The following is a 15,989-nucleotide window of genomic DNA, read 5'->3' on the forward strand; positions in this document are numbered from 1 at the left end:
GGTGAGTATATAAAAAAAAAGTGCAATCAGGCAGGTAACTTTATTTCATTTCAAAGGGGACAATACATTTTTTTATTTATAAAGTTTATTTCTGCTTAAACTTTTTTGGAACATAGTAAAGGAAAAATCTCCTATTTCAAACTCCTAATTTTGAATTAGAAATGGATGGCTCAGTGGTTAGCACACAGTGTGCGTCCTAGGTTGGCATACCAGCAAGGGCACTATTTGCAAGGAGTTTGCATGTTGTGTTCATATGGGTTTTCTCCAGGAACTCTGGGTTTCCCCACACTTCTAAAAATCATGCAGCTAAATTATTTGGCTCCCTCAGAAACTGTCCTTGGTACATAAGGAAAATAAGCTATACAATCAAAGTAACGCGATAGCTTCTGGCTAATGGATGAGTGAAAATGTTGATAAATAATGAATAAATAGTCTGAAATAGTAAAACAATCCTCGCAATGTATCTACAGTTGACCAGAAGGTCAACAAATATACAAAAACTGATTTCTCATTTTAGGCTGAAAATGAAGTACAGTATCACTGACAGTGGAAGAGCAGCTTTGTAATTGCAACTATTTATTGTTGCACTGCATCAATTTAATGCCTCTGTATAAAATGGGCAAAGGACACAGAACATTACTTTTTAAAGCAAAACAGAAATTATAACCCAGAGGTTAAACTAGGACTCTCCATGTGTCTTGTTTTATTATGAACCAATTGTTATAACAGATGTCACAAAGTATAATGTTTATATCATCTCCCGTTCAATTCTCAATACGGCATTTGTGTTCCTCTCTTAGGCTGGCACAGTCACAATAGCTTGTCAGGCTGGCACCATGATACAGCCTGTAACATATGGTTTGAAATACCAATGCATGCTAGCTTTCACAAACCTTGTAAAAAGCTATTGCTCCTTCTTTCTTCTGCTCAGTTGATTGCAGGTTAAAAAGCATTGGACAAAGACATGACACATTACAGACAAAGCACAAAACACAATACCATCAACACAGATACAGCTATATATAGCTGGAGATGGTGGACTGGTGATTACAACACAAAACACAGAATATTATCTCTCTTTATTTTACAGATCATTAGCATTCACTGCACAAACTGCTATGAAATTAGTGATTTGGGTTTTTGCCTAACTTATTGCAATAAGGCTTAATACCACTGTTTTCTAAGATTAAATACTGATGCAAATGAAATATTAAATAGGCATACTGCTAATGATCTTTAAATGTATCCTGGCGAAACACATAAAATAAATATTCTGGATCTTACCTCTTTCCCACCCATATTCTCAAACATCTTTTCCAGTTGCACTCTTAGTTGTTGAATGTTGTTCATCAGAATACAGGACTAAAAAACAAAAGACATTAGTGACATGACTACATTTCTTGCTCATCAAAAATGCATTAAATAAATCTATCCATAATTTATATTGTGTAATGTCAATTACTTTTTAGCTTTTAAAAATGTCAAAATACCCCATGTCCTTTTTTTCATTGTTTAAATTCAGCTTGAGACAAAATAACTTAATACTGTTTGTTGGGGAGATTTTTCTAGACAAAAACACTAGTAGGGTAAGATAGGGTTATTATTGGCCATATTTAAATTCTCATTATGGTGACATGGTAATGTCCTATTCATTTGTATATATTGAGCCTGATTTAATAAAGTTCTTCAAGACTATCATGGGAGCCCTTGGGTGATCCAGTAGACCTGTAATGGGTCTGCTTCTGAATTAAAAACATTTGACAACTAATAGAAAAATATTTTTAGGAACTCCATTCCAGGTTTGGTGGATCACCCAATGCCCACAGGTAAAGGTGATACAACTGAACATATGGATGTGGTACACTCTCATTCTCTTTTATAAATAACTATGCAGAGTTTTCAAATGGAAACACCTAAGTACATCCTTTCTTTTATCTTTACTTTGAACCTTAAAATAGAATCAGGTTTTTCATATTAGATGTCAAAGATAAGAACCTCCTTAGGAGTATAATGTCTTGTGTTCTATTTGTGTTTCTTTAGATGTGTGGGATGTCATCATGCCAAGATCAGAAGAGCTCTCTAAGGCCACAGAATGAAAACTCTGGATGTCCTTAATTGTGGATAGCTATTTTTAAAAATAAAAATTATTATCACTGAAATATTTGAAATAAATCATTCCTATGAAAGAAAAATATTCTACAAATAACACAGATTTCAAACAACCATTTAAAAGTGCCCAACCCAGCAAATGAAGCCCATGAACTAAATGAGTCTCCAAGAACTCGAAAATTTTATCAGAGAAATGAATGATAACTTTTAAAACCATTGTGTCAAAGTGCATGCATGCGCTGTACATTCAGAAAGAGATTGCTCTAATTAAATCTGCATTAAAAATGTTCCAGGTAGAAGCATTTGCTGTTCAAAAATAATTTTAAATCATGAGTTCAATTTTACATTCAACAAATAGAGAAAAAGCAGGCCTTCTACAACAATGAAAAAGAACATCTTTGGCTCCTCCTGAAAATAGCATTTCAGGAGAAGAACCTCATATCAACTGTGAGGCATTATGGTGTAAATGTTATGGTTTAGGTTGTTTTTTTCTTGCTTCACGACCTGTGACTTGCAGTCATCAACCTACCTATTAAAAATAAAATTAAAAAAGGTGTAAGAAGCGGATGCTGTTGTGAAAGTTTTTCTACAAATGATACCCTACATGTCAATTGGCTAATGCTTACTATTGTAATACAAGCAGTGGATGTTATGAACAGGATCTGCCATTGGCTGGGGCAGATGATTCCAGGAAATCACCCAGTAAGCCCCTGTAGGGTGTAATTCCTACTTTATATGACTTTGCATGGTTTAGTGAGTATCCATATGGCCTTAGTCCTTGATATGGTGTAGCCAGTTGCTCATTTTCATGCAAAATTTAAATATTCCACCATTCACTTGTGCGGAGAGCCACTTTAATGCAAAAAAAATAAGAAGTCCCATGTGTTTATATATAGTCATATCTAAAATAGGAATGATTAGGCTTGAATATGTTTATCAAACATTTTTGTGTGTGTCTAAGACACCAATCAAACCCCATAAGGGGTGATGGACTTTAGAAGGCGGTGCCCAGGTTGCGCCAACCACACACAGGGCTAGTAACTGCTGACTGAATAGGACCAATGCTTTGTACAGGAGTAAAAAGCAAAAGAGTAATCAGACAAGCCATGGTCAAGGCAGGCGGTAATCAAGAGTAGTCTAGTATAGAGTCAGAGTCGGTATACTAATAAGTCAGAATCAGGATCAGGAAATGCAGACCAGAACCTGGAAGCAAAGCCCATAAGAACTTCTTATGCAGGTAACATCCTGTTGCCAGTTACTTTCTTTAACAGGGGAGGTTATGTGACAAATGGGCTCAAGTGATGTTCACACTTCCTCCAGCAGACTGAGTACGTCTGCAGAATAATATGGCCCTCTGGGGTAAAGGGGCAGCCTTCAGGGAGTCACATGATCCAAACCAGAACATAACTAGTACATGGGATTCTTGGGCAGAGCTGCTACTGGCTGCAGAGGAATGCAAAGTGGTTTAACAGATAAGGGCAAAGATCCCCTGTTCCTGTGAGGATCTATGACAAAGAACATTTATTTTCGGTAAAATCAATTTGATATTGCTACTGGATTCAGGTGAAAAGCCAGTATGTGTGTTATAGTTCAAGGAATAACTTCAAGCAATAAATTAAACACCATGGCATCTGGTATGATATGAGAACAGATTAAATTGCAGTTACAGGATATTTAATTGAGTATGGTATATGCCTGCTTTTGTAAGATTCTATAATTATTAGTCTCATTGGAGCAAGGCATTGTTCATAAAGCATATGCTAATGATCAGTCTACTGCACCATATGATCACTCTGCTGACTCTGGAATATGTAAACTGAAGCAGGGATTTACTGTCACACGTCATACCACTAATAATCTGAAGCATGCAAACATATCTTGATTTGCAAACTTAACTCCAGACAGAGGTTAAAAACACCAGGAAATTAAGTTATGTGATTTGAAAAGGTAATTTAATGTGTTTGTATGCAACCACTCTAAATTTTACTTGATGTTAGCCTCCTGGAATTTCCATATACAGCAGCATTTAGAGTGATAGACAATGAGATAGAAAAAGGGCCAGAACCTGGGTCAAGTATATGCTTCTTTTCTGTCCAATCAGAGACTGGATGCAGTTGACCAAGCTATGTTGCCTAACGGTAGTATCGAGAAGTCAGTGTACCAACCAGGGTAAATGGGCCATATGGTAAAATTTCCTAATTTCTTAGGCAAAACAGCTGCCTTGTGTTTTTCCAATCATCTGTAGCTGTTTTTCTGTAGTTCAGCTGAATAAATACTAGATTACAGGAAAAAAAACATGTCCTCTTCCTCATACCCAGAAGGCAATAAATACTACACTTTAATTCATAGGAACAGAAAAAGAAAATATACACACATATAATCATTTTTCAGTATCAAAAAATTGTTTCCTTTAATCATTCAAATTTGAAGAGACTTTTTAACAGTTCTTACTTTTTTATATATCTTTCCTGCTGCACATCTAGAAACAAAAATACCTGGCCATCAAGAAAAATGAACAATTATAGCCAAAAAAGTACATAATCTGAAAATGAAGGTTCCTCATGCACTTCCAAAAACACATTAAGGTGACTAACAAATACGTTTATTGTGTTTAAAAAGTGCCTACTAATCACTCCCAAAAAATTGTTGACTTGGGTACAAAGATCAGAAAACTTTTTAAAGTCTACCAATTTGTCACTTGTTGCAGGATGTGATGTGAATATCTCCTATGAATTTACAAACTACACACTTTTTATTTTTTGTAGAAAATCAAATAGTTGAGTTTTCATATAAACTTTACCTCTGTCTCACCTTAGCACAAATAAAAAATATGCTTCGATGAAAACGTTACAGAAAAAAGACTTTCTCATTCGCAAATTTTCTAAATGTCTGTTTTAAGGGCTAACAGTAAAAACATTTTTACTATCTGGAATATCAGCATTACTATAGCATTTATAGAGACGGCAACAATCCAGAAGAACACTTTTTTAGGCTATGCGTCCACTGCATTTCCCTGCATTTGACAGGAGTTTGAAATGCACTTGATTTGCAGGTCATCAAAATCCTTTTGACTTTTATTGAGTAGTCTATATGTGCCCTTAGAAGCTATGATTGACTTGCTTGCATAGGGCCTTGTGTCTTTGGATGTATAGGATGTGTTTGAACTACATACAGGCAAAGCAAACTGAACACAGCCTTGTCTTGTCAAAATGCTGTGTTTGCCATTCAAACACAATCATTCATGTTCGAATAGATGTTCAAAACAAAATGTGTTTGCAATTTGAAAACAAATGCACTTGCTTTTCAAAAACATGTGAAGCATTTGCAAGGAAAGCCTTTTAAGCCTTGTTCTGATTCACTAAAATGTGTCCATTTCTGGTTTAGTGCTTCATTTAGTAAAACCAAATACATTTTTAAAATCATTGTCTACAGTATATAGAAGAAAAACTATTACTCAATTTGTAAATGCATTTAAACATTCCACAGACAGGGAAACAATTCACTTTGTCAATGTCTGTCTCTTCTATAATTAGAAATTAAACTTTCATTAATTACAGGTCACAACAGTAAATGAAGGTTATAACTTTTAATCAGGTGTCTAATACTTCTGGCTCCTATCTTCCTTCCCATTTCGTACGAAAGATGAACTCTGGTACGCAGCTTTAAGGTGTAGTGTCAATTTATATAATTTTTTTTAGTTACCTTGATCCTCTACTGTATAATCCCCCTTGTAAGCCCCTGTGAAGTCATTACTGGGGATGCAAAAGATTAATTCTTAGGAGCCCGATAGATCAAAAGTCTTTGTTAGTCTCAGGGATGTTCTTTCTAACACTACCCCTGCTCAGCAAAGTCACCCTGATTATCACTAAGCCTTACATGATTCTAATATTCTCCCGACATGATGTACTTTACACTGAACAGGCAACCCATTATCAGCTCACAGCACTGCTTCTCACACACTGTATCAACACATAGGACTTCTTTGGCAGACATTTGCATGCAGTCAACACAGTCAACCCAAGACTGACAAGGCATTTAGGAAATAGCTAAAAAAGGACAGCCGGGGCAGTGCAATTGAAGAGGGGTCAGTTGGATTATCCTTTTAGTCTAGGTAGGCACAAGATTCTGGCTTTAGTTTCTAAATCTTGTGTAGGGTTTGCAGTTTGCAGGAAAATAACACTTATCATTTTCACAACAGGCGATGACTATTTACAGCTGTATAAAGATAAAGGTGAGGCTGGAGTTTAGCTTTAGTAAGTAATGTTAAAGGCATGCTTGTCGATTACATTCGTTGAAATACATTGCAACAACCATTGTTTTCCCAAGATTAGAGTACAAGGGGGTGCATAGGAGTTCCTGGCTTTGCCCCCTTCCAGACAAAGAGAAAAATGAGTGTGGGAGCATTACAGCCTAATATTTTAGTATGTAACTGCGCAAATATCAGGCCTTTACGATTCCTAAAACTGTTTTTTCTTTTAGTGAGAAGCTATGATGGCAGAGGTACAAGCAAGTTTCAAGTCACTGGAGTTACTGGCCATCATGAAGTTTTTGTTTCTCCAGGAAAAGTCAGCAAAGGACATTCATACTAAGATGTCACAAACACTGGGGGAGAAGTGTCCTTCCTACAGCACTGTCAAAACCTAGATATCTCGTTTCAAGACTGGGCATTTCACTGTTGAAGATGCGCCCCGCAGTGGGCGCCCCCCAACCTCAACTGACCAGGCAACCTGCAATGCTGTCCATGAGCTGATTATTGAGGACCAGCGAATATCCACAAAAAAGACCAGATACTTGACATCTCACGGGAGCATGTTGACATGCGCAAGCCTCAGCGCAGGGAGTGCCAAAATGTTTGAACTGTGATCAGAAGAATGAACGAGTTGAAGCATCCAAGGCCATTTTGGCCCATTTTGAAGCTGCACAGGACTTTTTGGTTAGGTTAGTGACTGGGGATGAAACCTGGCTCCACATCTATGGTTCTGAAACCAAGGAAAAGTCAAAGGAATGGCCCCACAGTGGGTCCCCACGGCCAAAGAAGTTCAGGACCTCAGGGCTCTAGTATCACTGGACAGTATTATGCTAACCTCCTGGTTCAACTGATGGAGGTAATTAAGACGAAACACGGTGGAAAGTTGACCAAAGGGATCCTTTTTTTACAAGACAATGTACCTGCGCACAAGTCCAACCTTGTGGCTGCCAAATTGAACACCCTGGGTTTCCAATTGGTCCACCATCCCCCCTACTCACCTGACCTGACCCCTTCGGACTATTATCTGTTCCCGAATCTCAAGAAACACCTGAAGGGGCAACGTTTTGAGGACATTTCTGACGTCAAAAATGCTGCTAAGAGCTGGTTTGTGGCCCAACCAAAGGACTTTTATTTGAACGGTCTAGAAAAGCTGCAACTACGCTGTACCAAGTGCATCAGACTCAGGGGGGAATAAGTTGAATAAATGTGTTATTTCATAACTCTGGCTCCCTTGTTTCTAGGCAAAGCCAGGAACTTCTCAGCACCCCATGGTATGTTTGGTTTAATTGAGGTTATAAAAAGGATTTGGAATGACATGATTTTTTTTTCATGTATATTAATCATGGATAATCCATTTTGCATACTGTGCATTTCTGTAAGAGCTAAATTCTCTAAAACACACATGTTGGTTTTTTGAATCAATTAAACAATCTATATAGATTAAGACCTGTCCAAATATGTAAAGCTGGAGAGACTAATTGCTGAATATATTTACATGTAGTACATTTTAATGAGCTGCTACATGTGCATTAGGAGGGGAGGGAACCATCAAACCCTGCTATGGACTTAACGTCAAGTGGTTTAAATGGGTAAAGTCTGCATTAAGTATTAGTAACACCGGACGACCTGCCATCTCCATGTTTTATTTTGCTCCACAACTATGGCAAGTTTAATTCCCTCTGGAGCTTTAATAAAGATTAGCTATCTGGGGGACCTGCATGATCAATCATACTAATGAGCAAATAGGAATCCCGGGGGGAGGTTAAGTGACAAGTGTTGTAATATGCACTTACTCATACATCTTTGCAATTCATGAGACAGCACACTGGCAATTTCACTGCCCTTAAGAGCACCCTTACTGCAAAATACTTTACACTGATGCTGTCATCGTTAAGTAAAACCATGCCCTCATGATTGCAAGCTTTCCTATTGTAAACGGAATAAAGAAAATATTCTTTTAATAGAAGCTATGGCTAAAGTGCTGTCATTACAGTTTTTTGAAAAGGAGCAATTTACCTGCAGCTGTTCTAAAGAAAACGGGAGATGCTGCAATATGTGCTTTTTAAACAGTCACAAAAATGCTTTTTAATTTTTTTTTTCAATTTTCTTTTATGCTGTCTAATGTAGTCCATTAGATGTTAATAAAGAGTTATTTTTTACAAAAGACTAAGTACAGTTACATGAAATACATGCATGTAAATCTAAACCTAAAATATATGCAAGATGTTCATATGTGTACAGTAATGTGTCAACATATTTACGGGAATAAGGCTTTGTGTAAATGGAAAAATGCTGTGTGTTTTGATGTATGTGTGAGATGTTTCTAAGATCATTCCACTTCATTACAGGTGGAGGTTGAGCAGCATTTGACTTGCAGGTGACTTGATTTAGCTGATTCTGCATTCCAATAGATATTGAGGAGAAGTGAAGCAATTCTGAAGCAAACAATATAATCAGGTGTATCTAACCTAAATTTTATGTATGGCTGTAATTTATAAAACCCTGCTTGGTTGCATAGTCATAAGGTAAAAATACTATTCAGATTTGCTGCTTCCCACCTCTAGCCTACTCAATGGACTACGAAAAAGCAATATGCCACTATTGAGGTATTGCCCCCAAAAATCCTTTCTAAGCAACATTGCTTTCTTACCCCAACACACGATGCATGTTTAAAGGATAAAATGTGAGGATCTTCATGCAGGATTCTTTCTTTATTGTGTGAACATTTAAAATGCTAACAGAGCTTAGACAGATCTCAAAATAATGGTAATAAATCCCATTTTAATTTCAGGCACATCATAACATAGCAGGAGTACAATAGGATTGTAAAGTGTGAGTTCTTTAGCAAAGAAACTTTATTAGAATATTTGTGCACATAAAAAAAATGATTAGTTCTATGCATGAGATCCTATGAACATATATAGTAAACTAGATCATATGGCTGATTCAGTGCTAAACCTCCTAAACTCAATTTAGTACTCTATGAATGAGATTTTCAAAATTACAATGCAATCATCCATCAGCAGCTCTGGTATTATTAATGATTACAAGGTTGTCTTTAATAGACAAGGGCAAGTTCCTGTAGACTACAAACTAAAGTGGATGAAACAATAAGACCAACAAACAGTGCATGCAAAGTATACCTAGACAAAGACTGGCAAATTGACCTGACAGGGTAGGAAATCTAAGCATGACTTTGGAAGCTGATGAATTAACATATTGGGTAAATTCAGTGGTAACAGTGCAGTAAAGGATTTACCTTAACCCCAAAGATTTAAGGAGGAAATTTTTTTTGTCTCCTGGAGAGTGCAAACTATTCACTGATTGTGGACTTTTTATTAAATAGAAACTCTAAAACAATAAGTGAAATTTACTGTAAATTGAAAGCAGTTTTATGAGCACACAGTTTCAGAAGATTTTGTATTAGAAATGGCCCTTGCTTCAACAGAATCTGAAAGATTCTCAGAAACCTGTTTTTTTAGAGCTTGCTTGCATTCACAATAAAAAGTAACAAAATTGCTTCTAGTCTAGTATGCTGTTTTAGAACTCTGATATGTGGGAGGTAATAGCTTCAGCCAAGTCCAATCCTAGGTATCCCTTGATACTGCACCAATTACAGGGCAGATGTGTTGTTGACATTCACTATAGGAACCATAAAAAGACTGACATGGATTAAGAGGTCAATTGGTGTTGAGGCTTTAAAAACAAACAAAAAAACTTCCATGCCTAACTATATCGAACTAAATAATTAGAGTTTTTATTTTTCAGTTAAACATTTGTTCTCAAAGACAAAACAAAGTAGGTGAGATACCTACCTAATACCTAATGGTATTTCACCATTGCATATATTGCAATGGTGAAATACCTGACTGCACCTACTGATAGAATGGAATAATCAATTATGCTGCTCATGTTCATTAATTGCTTTCCATTGTTCTAACTCAAGAACAGAACAGTAGCCACAGATGCCCCATGACTGCTAGAGGGATGAAGTAAACATTAAGGAAGGAAAGGCTAAATATGGAGGTTTGGGCCACTGGTTCAGTCACCTGGAATAACTGACACCTTTTCAGAAAATAAACCAGCAAGCCAAGTCAGCATTCCTAGGCACAAAAAATTGTATTTTCCAGAAAGACTACAAAATTGATTTACAGCATGAGAGAACAGTAAGTCAAGACTTACAAAGAAAATAACCAACACCTGTGAAGAGTATTTTACAAAGCAGGTCATACTAAGAGAGTGCAGTGAATCAGGGCTTCAGTGTTGACAAAAAGAATAAATACCTTGCCTTTACAATACAATGAAATGCAATAGCTCTACTAATGTAAAGAGAACATCAGGCCAGAAACACTACAGATCCCCCTTTCCACAGTATATCAGCATGTAGAAATCTACACTATATATACCGGTACTTCTTTCCATGCTTTAAGAGAAAAGTGCTATGCTTGAACTTGCCTTGTACCACCATGCACCACTAATACAATATATATATATATCATATATACACATAGTTAACTAGGTTTTTCAGAAGGGAGTCAGAAATAATAGCCCCTTGCCCAACCCATCTATTTGCTGGGGGCAAGAAGAATATAAAAATAACCATGTATTCATTTTTTACAATCGATACACTTTAAGATTGCTACAGGCTTGGGCATTTATAATAACAGAGCAGAACACATAAAATGATACTTTCCTTGAAGTTACACAACATTTTGTACAGCTGTAACCCTTATTTGCAGTCTGCAGTCAAATTGGAAATGGTTAAAGTAACCACAGTACTCTTTTTAGTAAAATGGGAGACAGAGTTTTTAAATGTTTTATTATTTTTATAATAATGGTATTGAGGTTGTTGTGGGGTTATATTGTATTAGCAGGTTAATCATGGGTCATGATCCAAAGCGTTTGGGCCTGCTTCAGTCAAAACATTTTAGTCATAAAGTAGGGTAGGGTTTAGATCTTTTCTTAGGTTTCTTTAATTGGTATCCTTGTTTCCCTCTCTTTGTTTTTGACAGGTGTCAGAACAGGGAGTTGGAGTAGATTTTTGCAGATGTACATACCAGTTAATCTTGGCAGTGGTTACAACACAGTATGATTTCTGTGTGCTGCCAACATATACATCAGCATGTTTATCTGTAAAATATGTTAGCTATAATAGTACATTCCAGTTCTTTCTGTACCACCAAGTTGCCCGAGGAAGCACAGCATATGCAGTAAGGACAGGGTCACCAGGGTCTTGTACATTTGAGTCTAAGCCATGATTAAAAGGTTTTTTTAGTTTTGTAAATAGAAAAACAAGCGTATTACTTACCACATTTTCTTTTCCACAATATGAGCTGAAATCATTGGATATAATTGTAGCGTATTGAAGAAGCACTTTGTTGATGGTCTAAAATGAAAGGAAACATAATTACTATAAAAAAAACCAAAATGTACAATTTGGACTGTTATTTGCAATCTACCCACTAAACTCACAGTGTAACGGTACTTTTATTTGCACAAATAGGAACCTATTTAGGATTATGTAAGCTATTTTTGTTGGATGATACAATAAAAAGGCTAACTGTGAAAATGTTCTCTATTAATGTAAACCACACCTAGAGGTCATTCTAGAAATGAATCTGGCATTCCCTGAAACATTCTCAGGTGGAGAATTTTCCAGATTCATCTGGATTTTGCAGTTCAGTTTTAGACACCTGTTCACTAAACGGATATTTTGCAAATGAAGAGATTGCAGAGAAGGGCAACTAAACTATTGGAATGGAGGAGCTCAGCTATGAGGAGCGATTAGCAGAACTGAATCTATTCTCCCTTGAGAAGAGATGTATAAGGGGGGATATGATCACCCTATATAAATGGTTCATATAGAAAACTCTCTTCCCGAATATTCAATTTAAAGCGTACCTAAACTCTAAATAAAGGGTAGACAACCCTTTTATGTAAAGTAAAATTCTGTTTGTTTTTTTAAGTGCAACACCCTTTTTTGTTAAAAAAAAAAAAAGGGTATAGCACCGCCTCCTAATTCTCGATCGCATAGGCGATCAAGAATAAATGGGAGCGCAAAGCCTCCAGGGATACCTACGTAACCCATCCTGGGAGGCTCTTGGGTGCTCCTTTGGATGCTCGGGCATGCGCAGAAGGAGCCTTTTTGCGCAAAGATAAAAATTTGCCGATCTCATGCATATGCAATGTGATTTGCAATTTTTTTTTTTCATCGTACGTCACCCGATCTTGCGCCTGGGTCGGGTGACGTAGGATGAAGGACCCGGAGGAAGAGGAGAAGATGGCGCCCAGGGTGCTGGCTCCGGGACGAATGCTGGGAAAACACGGGACACGATGCAGGACACCCCCAGAGGGATCGGACTGCCCTGCGGGATTGAAGATAAGTGTATTTTTTTTTTAATCTATTTTGAGTTTAGATCCTCTTTAAAGTCATAACAACGGATAGGAGGGCACTCTATGTGTCTGCAGGAAATGAAGTTCAATCTCCGCATAAGAAAGGGATTCTTCACTGTAAGGTCTCTGAAAATGTTGAAAAGACTCCGGGAGTAGTATCAGAGCTGGATTATTTTCTAGAAGCACAGAATATAACTGGGTATTAAAGTTGTAAAGTAAAGACTTAAGAGACTGTTGATCCAGGGAGCATCCAATTGCCCTACAGGATCAGGAAATAATATTTTCCCCTGTTGGAGTAAATTGAACCAGGGTTTTTTGCCTTCTCCTGGATCAGCTATGTCTATAGGGGTTTTATCTGGCAAATGTTTATTCCCTTAGAGGTTAAACTTGATGGATTTATGTCTTTTTTCAACCTATGTAGCTATGTGTTTCAATGGTAGCAATTGATTCTCCATTAGGGAACCGGGGCATTCTCCCTCAAACCATGCATTACTTATAATCTATAAAATGAACACATATAACGGGAGTATCCATTTCCAAAAAATTAAAACTTAATTTTTCCTTGTAGGTGTGATTTGGACAAACGACTTAAAAAGGCAATAAAGGGAGGGAGTAAAAGGAGCTTTTAACCATGATTGTTAACACTGCTCCAAAGACAAAAACAACACTCTGTTTATAGAGCATTAACCACCTGAGCGATAAGCCCGACCTTGGTACGGGCTTCAAAAAATTACAATTATCGATAAACCCGAACTTTTCTCACTGTATGAAAATACAGTGAGAAAAGTTCGGGTTTATCGATCACTTACCTGGTCCCGCTGCGATCATCCATCGTCGTGTTCCAGCGTCGTCCTCCAGCATCGGGTGTCCTCTCCGGGAAGAAGAAGCCGGCCGGCTTCTTCTCCCTCCGTGCGTGTACGTCGGCGCGTACGATGACGTCGGCGCGTGTGCGGGAAATTCAAACTGAAAGTCATTCAAACACATTTTGTATTGGATTGAATACAAACTCCTGTATCCAATCCAATACAAAATAATTCAAAATAAATACAAAGTATGTAATTGGTAAATTCAAACTCTCATTTTGTATTGGATTGGATACAGGAGTTTGTATTCAATCCAATACAAAATGAGAGTTTGAATTTTGTTCTCATTTTGTTTGAATACAAAGTCCTGCATCCAATCCAATACAAAATAATAGAAAATATATTTATGTGGTTTTGTCTATAGGTATGTGATGGACACTAGGAAGGTGTTTTAGAAAAATATATTACTATACAGGATACCGAATTATCGTATTTTCAGTATTTTTCATTTATTTATGTATTCTTGTTTAAGCTGATTTTTGTGTCTTTTTATTTAATTTTATTAAAAGTATTTTTTTTTTTACATGATTGTGTGTTTCAAACATTTTTTATATTCATGATATCTACTAGAACCCTTGTTCGGACATATTTCTGTAAGTTACAGGTCTACAATTTAAAAAAAAAAATTTCATGAAAAACTAACGCTTTTGGAACAGAAATCTAGACCTCAGTGTAACGCCCAGGTGGTTAAAGTATCTAAAAGTACACACTGCATTATTTCTTGGTGATGGTAAAGAAACTGGAATTACATTCATATCTCTCTTAAGGCAGATTTAGGTTGTTCTATGAAAAGTGTGAGTCAGATTAGGTACTACCATAGGGAAAATTAACTCAAAGCTGAACCCCATACAGGAATAAAACAAATACATTAATGAGGCTCTATATAAATTACTAAATCATTAATTGTTCATTTTTTTTAACTGCATAACTTTCTGGTCCATCAAAGCAAATATCAGCTGAAAAAAATTCAGGTACATTAAGGTTGCATTCACACTGCATTACATTAGAGTAATGTGCGTAACATTCAATGAAATTTTCAAATTATCCTGTTGTGCATTAATCTACATTGTACAGCACTGCCAGTGCCTTGCATTTAGGTGCAAAAAAAAAACTAAATATAGTTCATGCATGTTTATTTATGTGCTGATGTGCAGTATGCAACATAATCGTAAAAATTGGCTACCCTATTTCACTGTGTAACAGTGCTATCATGGCCACATAGCTCTACTGAGCCTAAAGCAAATATGAAATGTTGTTTCTATAGAAAGACTCAACAGCCTGATCACAAAATCACCTCCCCTGCCACTATGCTGATGAGTGGGAGCGTCAAGTTTTGGCTGGATGTTGAGTTCAGGGAGTGTGTCAGACTCTTGCAAAAAGATCACTGTTTCCATGCATAGAGCATGGGTCCCATTCTGAAGCTGTTCTGCTTGCACCTGTAGTCTTATAGAGAATGAACTGTAAGATTTTGAACACTTTTTGAAATGTATTCAGCTAATTTTAAAAAAATGTAGTCGTGCTCTAAATATATTTTGTCATTAGAAATAGTGTGTGCACATTTGACATGGTATGTCAAAGTATGTCTTCTCTTTTCTCTCTGTGCACATCCCCCCCCCCCGGTCCTCAGAGAAATTTCCTTCCGTGAAACCGGTCCCTGGGGCCAAAAAGGACCGCTGGTCTAAAGCACAGCTCAAAGATGGGGAAATTGTAGCAGCACGAGGAGCCACACAGGTGTTCTGCAATACAAGAACAATGCTGATAGGTGACAAAGAAATAAGCTCAAGACTGTACTGTGTGGTGAGCTTTTTGTATGGATTTTAACTTTAACATCAGAACATTATACAGTATGATAACAATTTTATGCATTTGGTGTATTTAGGTACATATAGAAAATCAAAGTGTAATTACTTTCTTCTGAAAACCTCAAATGTATAAACAGACTTTGGAATTCTAATGTACTAACATAAATTTATGTATACACTCACTGGGTACTTTATTAGGTACACATTAATGGTAACAGACTAGACCCCCTTTTTTCCTTTAGAACTATCATAATTCGTTGTGACAAAGATTTACCAAGATGCTAGAAACATTCCTCAGGGATTTTGGTCAATAGAGACATAACAGCCTCAGTTGCTGCAGATTTGTCTGTTTTGTCAGTTGTCACTATTAGATTCAAATCTTGTGACTTTGGATGGCAATTACGTACAGTGAACTCATTGAATTATTCAAAAAACTAGTTTGAGATGGTTTGAGCTTTGTGACATGGCACGTGTTCCTGGTGAAAATAGTTATCGTAAGATGGGTACACTGAGGTCATAATGGGATAGACAAGGTCAGCAATACTAGATGGCCCAGAGCAAAAAAAAAAAAAA

General features: G+C 36.8%; 1 protein-coding gene across 1 annotated transcript in view; it reads right to left on the reverse strand.

The window, feature by feature from the left end:
• UNC13C (unc-13 homolog C) overlaps nt 1-15,989 on the reverse strand; it is a gene marked incomplete in the record, with an annotated part of 288,759 nt that overhangs the window by 71,013 nt on the left and 201,757 nt on the right. Inside the window, 2 exon segments of the mRNA XM_072402358.1 lie at nt 1,285-1,362; nt 11,667-11,744. Of these exon segments, the coding sequence (XP_072258459.1) occupies nt 1,285-1,362; nt 11,667-11,744 (156 nt within the window).

The sequence above is a fragment of the Pyxicephalus adspersus genome, chromosome 2, assembly GCF_032062135.1.
Source record: "Pyxicephalus adspersus chromosome 2, UCB_Pads_2.0, whole genome shotgun sequence".
Lineage (NCBI taxonomy): Eukaryota > Metazoa > Chordata > Amphibia > Anura > Pyxicephalidae > Pyxicephalus > Pyxicephalus adspersus.